General features: G+C 38.9%; 2 protein-coding genes across 3 annotated transcripts in view; both read left to right on the top strand.

Moving 5' to 3' along the window:
* LOC143305549 (uncharacterized) overlaps positions 1-19,736 on the top strand; it is a 540,711-nt gene that overhangs the window by 311,605 nt on the left and 209,370 nt on the right. The gene's annotated exons all lie outside the window — the stretch shown is intronic.
* Positions 211-18,440, top strand: LOC143305519 (uncharacterized). Of its 2 annotated transcripts, none has more exons than XR_013062532.1 (3): positions 211-348; positions 17,415-17,665; positions 17,768-18,440. XR_013062532.1 is itself a non-coding variant. In XM_076689538.1 (3 exons), the coding sequence occupies exon 1, from the start codon at positions 14,737-14,739 to the stop codon at positions 16,438-16,440; it is 1,704 nt and encodes a 567-aa protein (XP_076545653.1). In that variant the 5' UTR covers positions 14,679-14,736; the 3' UTR covers positions 16,441-17,484; positions 17,546-17,665; positions 17,768-18,440. The 2 variants fall into 2 exon arrangements, 1 of the variants encoding a protein (XP_076545653.1); XM_076689538.1 differs by lacking the exon at positions 211-348 and having other exon boundaries at positions 14,679-17,484; positions 17,546-17,665.

Here is a 19,736-nt window from a genome sequence, read left to right as displayed (position 1 = left end):
CATCATTCATCTTCATCTTTGCACGAACATTTTTGTCGTTCAGAAATTAAAAACAGCATTTTCCTCTTCTCGAAATAAATTAAAAAATTATATGTAGGTATATTCAAGAAAGCATTACCTACCAGGACAAATGGACTGCAAATATGCTGTCTGATCACGTATAATCGGCAAGTATAATCTTACATAATTAATATTATGTTATCTATACATAAATTACTTTCGTCACAGATGGACGAGGAAGAAGAAGAAGAAAAGAAAGAGGATAGAAGAAATAGGAGAAAGAGGTCTAAGGAACGAAGTCGGATAAAAGGGAAGAGAAAGGAGAATCCGATGCCGTCAACGTCGCAAGTAAGTAAAAGCGTTGATTCTTCTATGTAATAAATGTGGCAGAATTAGATTTTTCGTGAAATGGAAATTATGTCTACAACAATAGCCACTGAATTTCCATGATTGCTTTTTCTTCTTATAAAACATTCATTATTATGTTTCAGATCAAACAAATTCAATACCACATGACTGGGATGGCTGTCATGGTAATCGACGATGCAGATGCCGCGGAGAAAGAAGAGACCGAAGCGGGCGGCGGGCGGCCAATTATTGTTTATATATATTGATAATATTTCAATAAATAAATATTGTATATATAGATCAATTTACATACATCTGTTTATTTTCCATTCCCTTTCTGAAATTATTAATGCCATGTAGTTTTTATTCGTATAAGTTTTATAGTTGCGTACATTATGTGTATTACAGTCTCATCGAATCTGTCGTGGCGTGTGACTCGAACATATGTATTTCCGCCGATCGGTACTACGTTGTTTGATTCATGATACTCCTTCTCTTTCTATCGCGCTGTCCTTTTCTATGTCCGCCTGGAATCAAAATCTCGCTCGGCTCGAGCGAATTCATTTTGCTAGATGGTCAGGATTGTCACAGATGTGGCAACATCGCGACAGAACTCTCAAAGGATGTAATTCGACAACTACGCCACCTAGATGTCACACCGTCAAATGTCACATTTATCAATTATATGTTTTCACGATTGCCCGATTCTTTATAATGGCCCTTACATCGATTCGGAGGAGGCCTCGAAGGAGTCTGTGCCCTTAAGGGGGTAGACACGGCACATGACCTCTCCGATTTGGCCGATCGGTATTACAGCAGATTTTTCTGCACAAAAATGGTAATACCCATAGACATACGGGTAGCCGATGAAAACGAGAGGGCGCTTTTTTCTAATTCTGTATTCTATTCTGAATGTAAAAGAAATAGTCAGCTGTCGCATTGTACTTGACAAAATTTAAACGCAAAGTTTGGTTGATAGTGCAAATTTATTATACTTTTAATTAATTCAAATATGCTTATGCTACAATACGTTACGTTGGAGTGAGGAACTACAATTGAGAATGAAAAATAAATGATGGGAAATACCAGAAAAATAAACATCTTTTTTTATATAAAAATACTAAACGTTATGGTTATGGTTAGATTAGTAAATAAATAGATTTAAACAAAAAGGGAAGCCTTTTTTATTAATAAAATAATATAGTAGAACATGAACTCCATACACTAATAAGATAATTGAAAGCAATCATTGAACAAACATTATGTATACAATTTGTTCACGCGTTTCGTCGCCGTGAGGAAGGAGGCGATTGGAAGACTCGGTGAATTTTGAAGAGGTGCCGGACGATAGGACGATGCGATGTTTAAGAAATAACCGGAGTCGATTTCGGTGAATTAAATGTATTTAAGCTCGTTTTTCGACGGTTGTACAAATTTGACAAAGGCTTAATGCTAAGAGTAATAAAATGAGAAACTTGAAGAAAGACTTTATTCTGTATCCGCGTACTCCCGAAGCAGCAGAGTTCGGAATTCTGGCGAAGCGCGACGTTTCGGCGACCGAAGACAGATTAAGAATAACGAACCAGCGGTTAAAATTCGCCCGCTTAAATATTGGGGAGCCCCCTTTGTTCCAGGGGCCGCCCGTCACCTCTCCGCCGAACTCGTCACGCTCCGTCGGCCAGGCGAGTCGACGAAACGGTAGCGAGGCGACATGTAAACACCTGGCACAAAGGGGAAGACTGTTGCGTTATTATAGAACGGTTTAGATTCTCAATAGAGCCTATTATTAGATAACTGAATTGATGGTGCTCTATTTCGGGAATCCATAAACGATTAGAAATCCGTAAAGATGTGTTGAAAGTCTTAACCGTTTTAAACTAAGTTTACATATTTCAAATTTGAAACGTTCGGTTTTCTCCCGAACACAATTTGGTTGAGACGATTTCGGATCGCTTGTACTATCATGCTGTACACCCTGGTTTGATCTGTAAAAAGAAGTATAACAATTTCTTTTTGATTTTATACTATTTGAATGTAAAATCTGTTACTTACACTTCCTGATGAATCCACTATTAGGAAAGTAAAAATTAATAGGAGGGTGTGAAGAGACCCACCACCACCCCCGTCAAAGACGGTCCTCTTTACTCTCCACATTTGTACTTTTGTGCATTTATTGCGGACCTCATAAATAAATAAATACAACATGATAATGATTATAAATGAATTCACGTACAGGTAATAAAAATAGAGGCATTGTACTTACCTTTTTATACACGTGTGTTCCCGTTTCCTCCCAGATTATAAATTGTTTTCCCTTTCGATAAAATAAAGAAGTAGCTGAAAGTAAAAATTAATAGGAGAGTGTGAAGAGATCCACCACCACCCCCGTCAAAGATATTATTATACACCTCATCATGTGTGGTGTGTGCACCGCCGAGTGTAGTCTCAATAGACTGTAGAACAGCTCATCATATGAGCTGTGGGTACTCGACGGTGCAGTCGCAATAGACTATAGAACAGCTCATCATATGAGCTGTGTGCACCCGCAGGTGCATTGCAACCTTAGATTGCAATCGTTTATTATACACCTCATCATGTGTGGTGTGTGCACTGCCGAGTGTAGTCTCAATAGACTGTAGAACAGCTCATCATATGAGCTGTGGGTACTCGACGGCGCAGTCGCAATAGACTACAGAACAGCTCATCATATGAGCTGTCTGCACCCGCAGGTGCATTGCGACCTTAGATAGCAATCGTTTATTATACACTTCATCATATGAACTGTGTGCACTCGTCGGTGCAATTCTGATTTTTATATACATCGTCACATGCACTTTCTTGTGTACTGGTACATGTATTGTTGCTCTGTTTTATGTATGCAGGCTCTCTAATAGGTTGCTACCAATTAAATCTGCTGTCTATAATTTCTGGCAACATGGAGTCTTCATAAAACCTTTTCAGTTTTTGCTCCATTTCTGTTGCCCAGAATCTGTCGTCTCTTTGTACTTTTGTAATTTTTATTCCTTTCTTTGTCCATAAATAGAATAGAGCACATTGTCTATTCGTTATGTGTAACTGCCCTTGCACTTGATAATAGTAATGATGAATTTTATTCATTTCATCACCCCGGAAAATACCCAGTATTGCAGGAAGTTGCTCTATTGCTTCAGCAGGCGATAAATCCTTCGCCGATTCAGGGCATTTCACTTCGACGATAGTATCATCGTCCACGAGGCCGTCAGGAGTTGCACCTAAATAAGGCACAACGGCATCGATGAATAAACCACACGGTAGAATATGGACTCCCAGTTCCGTTTCCAATTGTCTGAAGGCATTTGCCTCGTTCTCTCTTCCGTATTCAAGGGAACGCAAATATTGAATTTGCGGATACATTATACTCTTTATCGTATTTCCTCTTGGTGTATTTTTTCTCAATCGGCATACCTTGCCGAAATGTGATGCTGTTAATAATTTTTTACGGTAGGCTATCCATTTTTCGCTCTTGGCCTGATCGCGAGTTTCTGTTTCAATTTTATGTCTCATCGTTTGCCACTGAAGGAGTGTAAGCATGTGCCTCTCACACTCAGAAGAGAATACTGCTTCTTCCATGTCTGGTTTTTCTGCCGTGGGGCCGTAATCTTTGTCGCACGATTGCTTTTCGTATCCAGAAGAACATGCTTTGACATTTTGCTTATATTTAGCTGCCATTTGCGATGCATGCTTACGTCGTTGTTCCATATTTTGTACGATGGCTGTCGGTTCCTTGTTCATAGCAGCACTCAATCGGCTGAACGACTCTCTTGAATTTAAATGAAGAACAGCAACAGAGACTCTACCCTGGTACGAGCCCTTGCGTCCAAAGTTTATTCTTTTGCCACCGATGAATTTCGCAATTATGTTATTGAAACTCTCCACTGCATTGTTATTTAATCCATATAACAAGCTTTCAGCTTGAGGAAAGAGCGGTTGCATCGCTTCTTCAATGCTTTGATAAATACCGCATTCTTTCAATTGTGGAACATAGTTCACTCTGTTCGGGTCAAAATATTTGTTGCAGAAGTATGCTATTCGTTGACACTCCTGATGTTCACCAAAAACATGACTCGCTACATTTTTCATATCTGTTTTTAAATTTTTTATTTGATCAGCGAGTGTTACTTTCTCTTTGAATCGGTACTCTGCAGCTTTTTTCACACCAGTGCGCAGGCGAAGGGTATTCTCTTTTACAATAGCTCGTAGTTCCTTGAAGCGGCCTTTTGTGGCGATCTCATTTATTTTTCTACTAAAGTTGCGTAGCAGGTGATTGGTACATTCAATTTTTCGTACATGCACCATATATTCTTTGTATGGATCATTGTCCAATATCTTTTTGTACACGCTGCTATCTCCATCGGCAACTAATGTTGAATATATCAGGCCGTGCATTTCTATGCTGCATTTAAATCCGTCTACAATAGCAGCACTTTCCATACCAGTTGAATTCTGGTTACGACCCCAATTTTTAAAGCAACAATGCTGCCGTGCCTCTTCTTCTTGGCAGCGGTTTGGCAAATTATACAAAATTTATTTTTTACATTGATGTAAAGCACCTTTTTGGTGTGGTATCCCACGATGGCTCCTACACCAGACAGAGAGTTGTAATCACCTCCACGGTATGATCTCTTCACCCAGCTGCCATCTGCGACAACTGGAATGCATGGTATATTACAGCCTGGAAGCATATCGCCTCTTGCTATGGCTAGCTCTTTTTCTAATTTCCCTGCGTCTTCTATTTCTCGTTGCGCAGCCAATTCGAACGCATCGATTATTTCATCTTGGCATTTTTCGTAAATTCTCTTGCTCATGCAGGACACGTTCATGCCAGAAAGTATTTCTTCTAGTTGATTGTATCCGCCGCCTGTCATCATTGTACCGGAAACAGCGCTGCGGTTGATGTCCATCGTGTTATCACTGTTCTGAAGGCACGATACGCACTCAAAGTGATTACACATTTGGCATTTTACTTTATACTTTTTTTCAAGTCCGTTTTGTTGACATCCAATTATTTGGAAGTGTTCCAGGCCACAGCCGATACTTGAATGTTTTCCAAGCTGTATTATTTGCTTGAAAACATGTTGAAAATCGACGAAATCTATCCCGTTAGAAGCTGATTTTTCTTCTAACTGCGGTGGTTCTGCTGTTTCTATTAATGCGTAATCTTCTAAATCAGATTCAATTTCTTCCACGTTTTCTTCATACGCTTCAATTTCTTCCACGATTTCTTCATACGCTTCAATTTCTTCCACGTTTTCTTCATACGCTTCAATTTCTTCCACGATTTCTTCATACGCTTCAATTTCTTCCCCGTTTTCTTCATACGCTTCCGCAATCGAAAAATCATTCGCAGCAGGCGAGTGTGGAAGCATCTCATAACAGGTGGAAAGTTCTTCAATCACAGAAAAATCGTTAGCAGCAGGCGAGTGTGGCAGCAGCTCATAAGAAGTGGAAGGTTCTTCAATCGCAGAATAATCAGTCGCAAGAGGCGAGTGTCGGAGCATTTCGAAAGAGCTGGTACCTGCATCGTCTACGGTACAGGTGCTCTGAGGTACGCTACCGCGAGGTACGCTGCCTTCTTCAAACGTCGCCTAAGTAGAAATAACACACACACACATGCAGGTACCATATAAAAACAATTGCTTATTACGGAAGGCAGGACTATTCAAAAGTTACGGCGACCGAATAAGTGTGAAATTGAACGAATGAGGCGAGTGTGCATGAGAAAGAGAGAGAGAGAGAAAGAAACCCAACTGTTCAAATGTTCGAGTACAGTATAGACTCGTTATAAGCTAAAAAGATCTCTACGCTATTTGCAAAGAAACCATCCCCACCACTGGGGGGTATACCCCTCGAGACGTCGGGAAGCTCGCTCGCCGAGTAGCGTAACATGATCTTGGATCAGATATCGGTGAGGCAACACTAATGCAACAACCTAATTTTGCTATATTTCATTTTTTTTTAATAAAACTTTTTCCATGATATTTCTGACATTTTTCTAATTAAAATGATACCAAACACGATATAATTCGGATCATATTTACCGTGTATATTTGTTCGGTCCGATGCGAAACACAATGTGCGAGGATTTCGAAAGACAGTTTATGGCGGTTTATGACATTTATGACAGTTTATGGTCTTGGTGTCCGGTGGTACCTGGGACAGAGCGCAAGACGGTTCAGAGCCCCTGTTAGGGTTGGTGGTGACTCGCCGACACATATACGGCAGGGGGCTTGTCTGAGATACAGATGAGTAAATCATGAAGAAACGCGAAGCCAACCCAACAGGAAGGTTTGGGCGTTTGTTTAGACCGGCTAAGACTCGTATAGAAAAATATAAGAAGAGCCCGTAAAAGATTGTAAATCACTTGTCGCGAGCTTGTGGACAATCCGAATGTCCGAAATGAACGTTCTGAATTTACGGGCCTTGACCTTTAGAAAGTCTATTTAATGTTGAACCTTTTTGAGTTTTTAGATATTTTCACTATTGCCGGCAATAGTCATTTACCTTTTTCACACAATGCATTTAGAATTTCTAATTTCGTTTCGTTCTCAATGGCTAAAAACATGTCATAAACGGTTTTTCCGAAGGGTAAATGCGACAGCGGTCGACCAACGGTACTTGGCCTTCGAGGGTCAACCTAGGTGGAAAAACCACGACTATCGAGGTTTTCACGCATCCTTAGGTAGCGCCCCACCCTCGCCAAGGAAAAATCACGCTAAGGGCGCAAGGATGGTTGGGTGGCAAAAATCGGGGAAGTGGACGACCACGGTTCGTTAGACTTGACACTTCTTCTTGAGCCATCGCCGCGAGTTCGAAGTACGATTAAAATACAATTCTGTGAGTGTTACAAGTTCGCGTGCAGTATGAGCTAATCTGATAAAAACTCTTTCGAGCCCTTATTTATAAGAACAATTAGACTTAGCTTTTTTTCTACTTTTTGATTAGTTGTAATTTATATTTAGTGTTGGTGTAAGCTATAGTGATGGCAGGTGTAAAAAGAGTGTCGTTAACGATGCAACAGCGACTGGACGTTCTCAAGGATCTAGAGACATCTTCCATCGCAACTGTCGCTGCAAAATATAGTGTGTACTACACCACTGTTCGTCGTATAAAACAAAAAGCGGCGGAGATTACTGAATTTGAAGACCAAGATTCCAAGGCAAAGCGACGACAGAGGGTCAGAAAACCAATGTTCGAGGAATTGGAGAAACGCCTGTTGAAATGGTTTATAGAAAAGAGAACTGTAGGAGACTACATATCAGACGCGCTGCTAATAGAAAAAGCAACCGAATTGAAAGAGGAGTTTGGAGCCCCTTCCCAATTTAAAGTGAGCAAGGGATGGCTCGCAAAATTTAAAAGACGCAACAACATCAGATTAGTTCGTGTATACGGTGAAAAAGCCAGTGCCGATGAAGATGGAGCACGTCAATTTGTGGCTGACTTCCAAACTTTCATGGACGACGAAGAAATAAATCCTGAAAACGTATACAACATGGATGAAAGTGCACTGCTGTGGAAGGCTTTGCCACTGAAAACTCTGGTGAGTGCAACGGAAAAGTGTGTAAATGGCCATAAAATGAAAAAAGAAAGACTCACGATAGGACTGTGCGCCAATGCAACCGGAACACATAAACTTATGCCCTTTTTAATTTATAAATATAAACAGCCAAGGGCATTAAAACATTTTATGAATCGACTTCCGGTAGTGTTTCGGGCTCAAGCTAATGCATGGATGAGCCAAACTTTATTCTTAGATTGGGTGGATAATTGTTTTAAAAAGTCTGCTAGACAATATCAATTAGAAAATTGATTATGCGGAAAAGTTGTGTTAATAATTGACAATTGTGCGAGTCATAAACTACCAATAAATTACGTGCAGGATGACCATTTTGTAATCAAATATTTAGCACCTAACACCAGATCCTTGATCCAACCAATGGATCAAGGAATTATTGCTAAATTAAAACGCAGTTTCCGCCATAAATTAACACAGCGGCTTGTTACTTACGGAAGTGGTGCAGAAAAATTTTTTAAAACATACGCAATAAAAGATTGCATAGACATGATTAGTGAAGCTTGGAGCGAAGTGACATGCAGTAACATCAGAAATTGTTGGAACAAAATCATTTCAAAAACAGATGAAGAAGAAGAACAAGAAGAGGAGGAAAACCTTGTACCGGAAATGCAACAACTTTTGACGAGCATTTCGGAGCATAATGTAACCTCCGAAGAAGTTGAAGAATATTTGAACGAGTGTAGTGAGGAGGAAGAAACATATTCAAGAAAGATTGATGATACGGACGAAAGCAGGGACAAAGACAAGGATGAAGAAAGAGAAGAACCATGGGAAGAAGAACAGGAAGAAGAAAGGAACCAAAGTAACAGAACACAAGAACGTGGGATCCTAGTAAACAGAGAAGAAAGACAGGAATTGGAAGATATTTTCAGACGTTTGGAGCGTTATAAAAACCGCATCCCGCGTTCGTCTGAATTGCTTCTAGAAGCAATGAAATTATTATTCTTAGGTAAGACAGCTTATTCAAAAAATTAAGTATTATTAATACGTCATGTTGTTCTAAACATAATCCAAAGTTCATTTCTTTTAGGCGAGACAAGTTCAAACACCTAAATAACAGGACATTAGAGGAACAGAAAACAGATGTACAACATTTATCAAAACATTGTAACAAATCTAAGAATAAAATGAGTTCCATTAATAAGACTAATAAGACTAAGATAGTTTCATAAGAAAAATGAAACTATCATTTTTTAAAGAAATGCAAATATTTATATAATCTAATAAAAACTGGTTATTGTGATACTGTAGCTGATTGAACAGATACTTGAGATAAAACTTTTTTCTAATTTAATAGAAATGATAATGATACATAATAAGTTGTTTGAAGTAAATATGGTCCGAATTATATCGTGTTTGGTATCATTTTAATTAGAAAAATGTCAGAAATGTTATAGAAAAAGTTTTATAAAAAAAAAATGAAAAATAACAAAATTAAGTTGCCTCACCGACATAGAACGGTTTGTTTTCGCTCTGTCCTCTTTTTCACTCAAGGTCCTTTTCTACGTTCGAAGCAGTCGGCAAATATCAAACAATGGTGGAACTACACGTTATAAGCAAAAGTCCGGTCCCGAGCGTTTTGCTTATAACGAGTCTATACTGTACCTTGATCGCAGCTGATAGCTTGATCGTGACGGGTAATCCGACACATTCGAGTCATACAGGATTGCCTCGAAATAAGCAAGTGGCTCGGGACAGAACAGTTGCTTATTTCGAAGCAGGTAAGTATGCTATTCGGCTTGACTTTGTTATCGAAACGGGACGATAGAGAACGCGAGAAACGAGTGAGAGATCCGAGGTAGTGGTAAATCATAAAGCGATCGGCCGAGCAGCGATGTTACTTTTTGAACAAGGATAGAATATAGCATGCCCTCTCATTCTCGCACTATGCGTTTCCGAAGGCATGTAGAAGCACATGATCGAAACATGCACCAATTTACTAATTGCGTGTTACACTCCCTCTTATTTCTTTTGACGAAATATTAGTGCACATCTGTGTACGAATGTTATATAATTATTGCTAGGTTTTAAATAATACACAGGACATGTAATTACAAATATTCAAAATGTTCCCTAAATTATTGATATACATAAATGGATATATAATATACAAAAAGATGTTTTAAATGCCACTCTTGAAGAAATAAAGAAAATTTAATTGTGAAACTCTTTTTCACTGGCGCATCGACAAGGAGTTTCGTATATTTTGTATATTGTTGTTACTCGCAGTATAGTAATTCCTCCGAGATTGCGACTGTGGTCGGAATCGAAATGTTGCAATGACCGTCGAGGATACTCGAAATTCTATGACTGGGCGGCAAGACTCTGTCGCCGCGGCTCTCTTTTGTAGTAAAAGAGGGTCGTAAAAGAGAAGGATAGCATGAGAGGCTTGGAACACATCAGAATAGCTAATACTAGAATGAGAAAGTATTGAGGAGAGTTGATGAAAGGGGTAGGAAATGTAAATGTTACTTCTTCCTTTCTCTCACTCGATATTTATTAACTCCAAACTTACACGTTACGGAGTGACGTGCACACCATACGTGCTTGACAAAACCTTACTTTTAAGTGGCGGCTCGTCGTCGCTTGCCCAGGGTTAAATACTGTACCCCTAGACAAGGACAGCGAGCACGCCGCGCCTACGAAAAAGGCGGCAAAATCGCCGCGATTTAGGAAAAACCCCAAACGGACTGTCATGTCCACGGAAAACATGTTGGACCTGGCGAGTGGTCACCAGATGTTAAAATTAACGGTAACCAAGCTCGCCAAGTCCCTTGTCGTAAACTTTCCCTGGTTTAGGGTCGAGGGCATGGTAGCAGCGTTGCCGCTACAGTATATTCCATCGTTCTTCTACTAATTGCCGTCACCCAAACAAAACATCGGCTTCTCGCTTTCACAGACCTCTCACTCATTTTCCGGACCTCTATTCTAAAGGAGAAAGATGGAGTGAGAGCCGGAGCAGCGTAAAATTGCCAATGTTTCAATGGATCAGGGCCGTATTGTTGCAATTTTTCACGTGACAATTCAGTCGAAACACGATATATGTACGTCGGATTATTTATAACAGAGCTCGGTAGGATTTGCACTTTTCAGCTGATTTTCAGGTGGCTCCGCGTACAGCTATTCCCCTTGCCGCGACGTTCAGCAGGCAACCTACGATCCGTTTGAGGCTCAGGAGCGTATCACTCATAAACGTACGCTGGCAATAGCTTTTCACCTCACCCACGAGGTACTATTGTCGATGCGTTTTTTTTAAAGTGGTTGCCAGCATATGTTTACGAGTGATACGCTCTTGAGCCTTGAATGCTTCGTACGCTGCGCGCTGAACGTCGCGGCAAGGGGAATAGCGGTTGGCGGAGCAAGCTGAAAATAGGCTGAAAAGTGGAAATCTTGCACAGCTCTGATTTATAACAATCCGAGTTTGTAACAAACGATAATTTATAACAGACATTGTAACCGTAACTAAGATAAAAAAAACGCGGGCATCGCGGGACGGCCGATAAGAGCGAAGCTCAAGTCATAAGGGCACAGACTCCTTGTGCCATGACCTGTATGCGTGCACTCACACAATCAACGGAAAGCATGCACGTATACGCCATGCGCGAGAGAGACATTCAATTTCGTAGAATCGATTTTTCGTCTTGATAATTGCATAAATAAAATTTTCGCGAGTACAGCACACACGGGTAGACTTCGGCACAGGTCGGTCTGGTCCGCTTGAACGCTAATAAACACCATTCGTTGAGAAAAACCGTATTTTCGAAATTGTAAGATTGAGACAGACGCTGTTGTAAGCAAACAACATGGCTGCCGAATGCTGCGTTCGGCTGCATTTTAGCAAATATTGGACGATTTAATGGTTTTTTCACCGACAGCACACCAGACCGACTTTCCTTAAACTAGCACAATATCACTGAAATTCGATTTTTCACAATTTATCACTTCTGGAAGACGTAAAATCGATTCTACGATTTGCACGCATCATACGTAAAATAGACATAAGAATAGTTCAATGATTTTCCGTCAGAGGCATTGATGGTATATTTGACCACGTTATCATCAGGGTCGATAAAAACACAAATCAATCGATAAATGTAAATTCTAATTTGACACCACCAACGGCTACGCGAATATAGCCACAAGTAAGGCATAGTTGCCGCAACGTACTGTTCACATCTGTTACAAATCGAATCATCAGCTCAAGCCGAGAAAGAGGTCCGAGAATGAAACAATACATATATTAATGTGTGCAACCATAAAACTGTTTAATTCATATTTATAATCATGTTTTTTTAACAATGCAATTAAAAATATGCCAGAAGAATGAATTATAAAACTTGCTTATTTCGCAATATTTTACAAAATAATACACATAACGTACGCGACCATAAAACTTATAGGAATGAGAACTACAGGACATTATTAATTTCAAGAAGGTGAAGCGGAGGTAGTGAGAATGCAACAATTATTGAGTAATTCTTACATTAATTCTAAACGCGTCCTATAAATATAAAACAAATAATCGGCGGCCGATGCTCGCCGGTGACAACTGATCGCGCGGACGGCGTAATACGTGCGAGTGAGAAAGCAAGATGGCGAGACGGACTGTGTTTTGTCGCACAGAATGACATCGGTTTTGTCTGTCTCGTCGCGAATATTCTCACCCGCGAGTCTGACGCGATTATTCGCCGGAGATCCGCTACGAAGGGAATAAAAAATAAACAGATGTGTAATTTCTTGAAATTTTTTATTTATTTATAAAAATTAAAAACGTATTCTCCTCCAGGAGGAGGACCACGACGGCCTCCTCGTCGCCCTCGGCGCCTGCCACCGCGATATCCGCCGTGACCACCGCGATAGCCGCCGCGGCCGCCGCGGCCGCCGCTATATAAAATTTTTTTTAACATCTTCTTGATCTGAAATATAATAATGAATTTTAATATAATTGTAGCGGACTATATATTCCATTATGTAAGATTGTGACATTATTAAAAAACCAAAAATAATCGTGGAAATTCATTTGCTACTATTGTAGAAATGATTTCCGTTTCACGAAAATCTAATTCTGCCACATTCATTACATAGATAAATCAACGTTTTTACTTACTTGCGACGTCGACGCCTTCTCCTTCTTGCTCTCCTCTTTTCCTTGTTTTGCTTCCTTTTGTTCTTCTTTTTCCTTTTCTTCTTCTTTTTCCTTTTCTTCTTTTCTTTCCTCTTTCTTTTCTTCATCTATCTGCATCTATAAAGAAAGTAATTTATATATAAATAACGTAATATTAATGATATAATATTTCACTGGCCGATTATACGCACCTCCTGGTCTGACATCTTGTCTTTTGATTGTCTTTTGTCGTTGATGCTGAAACCACTCGAATGTTGGTGGGGATCAGGACCGTGTTCACTGTTTTATAAAATAGACCCTTTTCTAATTTCTAATTTCTGATTTTACGTATTGAATTTTTATTTTCATGTTATATATTTTTTTAATAATTTAAAATCATAATATTATAAATGAATACAAGTAGAAAACTTTTTTTTAAAATAAATATTGATGTCGTTTATTTTTCGTAGTCCTCATAAACACTCCCCACCACGGTGCCCTATGTTTCTCCGTAGTGCATTTTACGTTTTCGCGACAGTTGCTTTCGAAGCAAGAAATAGATAACATCATTGAATTTATTTCAAAGCTTTGAAAGTGTGTAGTGATCAAAGTGATAGGTGAATATTGTTGTGTGATAGTGACAATGAGTGATAGTGAAAATGTTTTCACGATTGAAGTGATTGAAGATAGGAGAAATGAATGCGAACAGCAATGTGTGATGGCAAATACAAGTCGGCGGCCAAAATTAACAGTTCATACGAGAAGATACTCGAAAAAAAGAGCATGCCGCGAAAGAAGGCGGCGGTTAGCCCTTCAGAATACGGCAAATTGTAAAGAAATTTTTGAAGAAACGACGAATGAATTGTTTGAAATTGAAGAAACAAACAATGCTGAAGATGGGATAAATATGGAAGGCACAAATTCAGAAAATGAAGAATTGATGATACAGAAAGTTGTAACGAACGAGCCTGAAGAACAATTCTGTCTACCAAGTGGCTTGAGTATCGTGGACATGCAGCACATCTTTGCCGAATTTCAAAAAATAGGTGACCATGCTAAAAACAGGGAAGACTGTGGAATTAGACACCTGAAAATAACCGGCATGAAACGGTCGGGTCTGAGGACCACCCTCAGTGTAATATGCGATATGTGCAAATATACAGGTGAAATCCACAGCGAACCTGACGAAAGCAATCACATGGAAACAAACCAGTGTGCCGTTGCTGGAACAATTGTGAATGGAGCCAGTTATGCCCAAATGGAAGAGTTCCTTGCAGCGATGAACATACCCTCCATGTCGAAGAAAGAATTTAGAAAACATCACGATGAAATAGTGAAAACATTAATTGTTGCTGCAGAAGAAGAAATGGTAACAGCGGCAGAGGAAGAAAAACGCTTGGCCATTGAAAGAGGCGATATTGTTTCCGGATGTGGAATCCCTCACATCCCCGTTGTGGCCGATGGAAGCTGGATGAAACGATCATACCGGACTGGAACGTACAATTCCGCGTCTGGAGTCGGCGTTATAATTGGATATCACACGAAGAAAGTTTTATTTGTTGGTGTGAGAAACAAAGTGTGCAGGATTTGTCGATGTGCTGCGAAAAAGAAAGAAGAGCCACGAAAGCACACCTGTTTTAAAAATTCGAGCGCAAGCCAAGCATCAACGGCTATGGAAAGTGACGCTATAGTCGAAGGCTTCAAGACCAGCGTAGAAAAACGTGGGCTGATTTATTCAACACTGATTGCTGATGGGGACAGCAGCGTTTATAAAAAAATTATAGATGCAGATCCATATAAAGCACAGATTCGTGTAAAAAAAATTGAATGCACGAATCATTTATTGCGAAACTTTTGCAGAAAAATGAAAGAAGTTGTAAAGATGACAACACCTGGTCCATTCAGAAGAATCGTTGAAAGCAGCATTCGGCGAATGCGTGCGGACATAGTAAAAGCCGCAGAGTACAGATACAGTCAGCAAGTAACAACCGCTGAAAAAATTAAGAATTTGTATGCCGACATACACAATGTTCCTAGCCATGTTTTTGGTGAACACGCAGATTGTTCAAAACTACAATACTTCTGCGATGGAACGAGTAAAAAAGATGAAAAGAACATTGTTCCCGAATTGATGAAGATGGGAGTGTACGAACAAATCAAAGATATACTTCGACCTCTGTTGGCGCATGCTGAGAGTTTGCTGTATAACAGCAACAATAATGCCGTAGAAAGTTTCAACGGAATCATCGCAAAATATACAGGAGGAAAAAGATTGAATTTCGGCGAGAGGGGATCTTACACGGGAAGATGTGCTGCTGCTGTCCTACAGTATAACACAAAACAAGTGTTGTCGCGTCTGAATACGGCGATGAACAAGGAACCGCCCGTTATTTTACGCAAAATAGAAAATAGAAGGAAGAAAGAAAATGAGAAATACAGTGAAAAGAGAAAGGAAAAAAAAATTACAAAGCACGTGCGGAAACAATTCCGTTCTGAAAAGGATTCCAATTACGAACCAAATGCTGAAAAGCCGGATATGGCTAACAATATTTATGAATTAGAGCAAAAAAAACATATGGAAATGTTACAGAATTGGCAAAATAGAAGAGATGCCATTGAAGAAGAAACCATCGGTCAAGCGAAAAATCCGAGATGGTTGAATTACAAATCTAAATTATTGACGGCCTCAAATTTCGGACGAATATGCCGTCGTCGAATTGGCACGCTCTGTGGAAATTCAGTGAAGTCGTTAGTATATCCACGACTGATTAGTGCACCTGCAGTACAATATGGACAGGAATGCGAAAAATTCGCACGTGAACAACTAAGTGTGTGCATTGGTGTTGAAATTAAAGAATGTGGATTATTTATTGATAGTGCCATCCCGTTCTTAGGAGCTTCGCCAGATGGACTTATAGACGAAGAGGGCATTGTGGAAATCAAATGTCCGAAAACGGCGGAGAATTTATTGCCGGAGGAGGCAATCAAAAGTGTTGCAGTTATTCGGCGTATATTTGCAGACGCAGAAGGAAATGAATTGAACAGGAACCACTACTATTACTACCAAGTACAAGGACAATTACATGTCACAGGTAGAAAATATTGCTTATTTTGTATTTGGACCCGAAAAGGGTTAAAGTACATTAGAGTCGATAGAGACGATAATTTTTGGCAAAAGAATATGGAGCCAAAATTAATTCAATTTTATTTATTGTGCATGTTACCCGAATTAATAGATAGCCGGTACAATAGAGGAATGCCCATTCGGGAGCCTCAATTTATAACAGAGGAGAGAGCAAGCTTGGAAAAGCGCAAAAGGTCTCTCTCAGAAAGTAGCACGAATATTGCTACTGTCCGGCGTCGCACTGCACTGTAAAGTGCAGTAACACTGACTCTGTTGGTGGTTCACAATTGCATGAAATAGCAATTGTACTCGCGGATCATACGATCTCGCGAGTTGTTCGACGCCGATATACACATTTTAAAATAGTGACCTTTGAAAAGTCAAAAAAGGTCTTATGCGGACAGTAATAAAAAATACTGTTACTGTCCGGCGTCGCAATGCACTGTAAAGTGTAGTAACACTAACTCTGTTGGTGGTTCACAATTGCATGAAATAGCAATTGTACTCGCGGATCATACGATCTCGCGAGTTGTTCGACGCCGATATACACATTTTAAAATAGTGACCTTTGAAAAGTCAAAAAAGGTCTTATGCGGACAGTAATAAAAAATACTGTTACTGTCCGGCGTCGCAATGCACTGTAAAGTGTAGTAACACTAACTCTGTTGGTGGTTCACAATTGCATGAAATAGCAATTGTACTCGCGGATCATACGATCTCGCGAGTTGTTCGACGCCGATATACACATTTTAAAATAGTGACCTTTGAAAAGTCAAAAAAGGTCTTATGCGGACAGTAATAAAAAATACTGTTACTGTCCGGCGTCGCAATGCACTGTAAAGTGTAGTAACACTAACTCTGTTGGTGGTTCACAATTGCATGAAATAGCAATTGTACTCGCGGATCATACGATCTCGTGAGTTACGCGATGCCATACTATATTTCTTAATTTGTTACAGATTTTCGAAGAAAGGATTCCCGAGAAGAGGTTTTTTGGAGCGAAGCGAGCGTTGGACTCAAAATTTATTTTTTCAGCTGAAACAATTTTTTTCTTATTCCCTTCATGAAATTATTAATGTCCTATATCATCTATTTCCATTAACTTTTTCTTTTTTCAATATTTATCTTCATTCATCTTCATTCATCTTTGCATGAACATTTTTGTCGTTGAGAAATTAAAAACAGCATTTTCCTCTTCTCGAAATAAATTAAAAAATTATATATAGGTATATTCAAGAAAGCATTACCTAACAGGACAAATGGACTGCGAATATGCTGTTTGATCACGTATAATCGGCAAGTATAATCTTACATAATTAATATTACGTTATCTATACATAAATTGCTTTCTTCACAGATGGACGAGGAAGAAGAAGAAGAAAAGAAAGAGGATAGAAGAAACAGGAGAAAGAGGTCTAAGGAACGAAGTCGGATAAAAGGGAAGAGAAAGGAGAATCCGAGGCCGTCAACGTCGCAAGTAAGTAAAAGCGTTGATTCTTCTATGTAAGAAATGTGGCAGAATTAGATTTTTCATGAAATGGAAATTATGTCTACAACAGTAGCCATTATTATATTTCAGATTAAAAAAATTCGATACCATAGCCATGACTGGGATGGCTGTCATGGTAATCGACGATGCAGACGTCGCGGAGAAAGAAGAGGCAGAAGCGAGCAGTGGGCGGCAGGCGACGGGCGGCCGTCTAATTATTATTTATATACCTATATTGATAATATTTAAATGAATAAATTGTATATATAGATCAATTTACATCTGTTTATTTTCCATTCCTTTTCTCAAATTATTAATGCCATGTAGTTTTTATTCGTATAAGTTTTATAGTCGCGTACGTTATGTGTATTACAGAGTCTCATCGAATCTGTCGTCGCGTGTGACTCGAACATATGTATTTCTGCCGATCGGTACTACGTTGTTTCATTCATGATACTCCTTCTCTTTCTATCGCGCTGTCCTTTTCTATGTCCGCCTGGAATTAAAATCTCGCTCGGCTCGAGTGAATTCATTTTGCTAGATGGTCAGGATTGTCACAGATGTGGCAACACCGCGACAGATCTCTCAAATGATGTGATTCGACAACTACGCCACCTCACTTTCGTTTCTTATTCTGCATAATGATGTTAGATGTCACACCGTCAAATGTCAAATTTCTCAATTAAGTGTTTTCATGATTGGCCGATTCTTTCCAATGGCGCTTATATCGATTCGGAGGAGGCCTCGAAGGAGTCTGTGCCCATAATGCGTAAATTTACAGTTTAGAATTGATTTAGTAATTTCATGGTACAATATTGAAAATGTAAATAAAATGGTCAATATTAGAGAAATCATATTTATTACTATAAATAAATACGGCGAGATCGTCTTTTGTCGCGAACGTTCTCGTACGCACGATCGACGCGAAATTTTGCTGGATATGTATTCGCTACAATACTAATAAAATTTCAAAACATGTGAATGGAAGACAAATAGCGGAGAGGGGCCCGAGGATTGGAGTCAATGGTACGCGACATGATGGTAGGCGCCGAACGCGCAAAGGAGAGCTCCAATATAAAAAATGAGAGAAGGGAATATGTAATATTGTATTACATATTATAAAATACCATGATATTACTGCATCGAAAAATAATGACTTCATGCAAATCTATAATATAAAATATAACTTACTTTTCTTGCCGTTTTTTATTTTTAGATACACGCTTTGCAAATATGGTATAACTCCGATTTTTCTTATTCCCTTTCAAATGCATTCTGCATCTTGCATTTTCACTTTCTTCTTTTCGTTCCATATTCACACAATTAGCACAATAATGTATAAAAATGAAATAGTTCAAAAGTTATAAATTATACACAACAAATGAAAACTGTATTGAAAACTCTATTGCTTTCTTGCGCGTGTTCACCGTTGTGCGGAAAAAAAAAGAAAATCAGAGAGAGCATCAGAAATCCAAGATGGTAAGTACCTTCAAGACGCACATACATTCGTGTCTTCCTTATTTTATGAAATAAGAAGTTTTTATTATTTACTGTGCATATTTTTAGGAAAAAATGGATTGTACCATGGCGGAGAGCCAGGTAAAAAAGAAAAATGAACAAAATACACAAAATAATGATGTAAGTACCTTCACGCTCATTATAACACTATTATTCTTCTATGTATTGTGTGAATTTCGATTAGTTATATTCTTATTTTTAGATGAAAAGTCACGATTTTCGGAAATTTTAATTACCTACCGATCTCGATGAAATTTTTAGCATATACATAACTTATCTGATTTTACGAAAGACATATTTTAAATTGTCATTACAGACTCACATAAAAAAGTTGAAAAATTAACATAAAGATTTCGACAAATTGTTATATTTTAAAACGATAGAAATACATATTTTAATGAATTCAATCACTACACATTCGTGTCTTCCTTACTGTATGAAATAAGAAGTTAATTTACTATACGTATGTTTAGGAACAAATAAACAGAGAAGGAGGAGAAAACAGCAAGGAGAAAAGTATAGCAGCAGCAGCAGAGAAAAG

The sequence above is a fragment of the Osmia lignaria genome, chromosome 8 (assembly GCF_051020975.1).
Source record: "Osmia lignaria lignaria isolate PbOS001 chromosome 8, iyOsmLign1, whole genome shotgun sequence".
NCBI classification, from domain to species: domain Eukaryota; kingdom Metazoa; phylum Arthropoda; class Insecta; order Hymenoptera; family Megachilidae; genus Osmia; species Osmia lignaria.
Note: the sequence above shows the minus strand (reverse complement) of the source record. Positions and strands in the feature narration are given on the sequence as shown.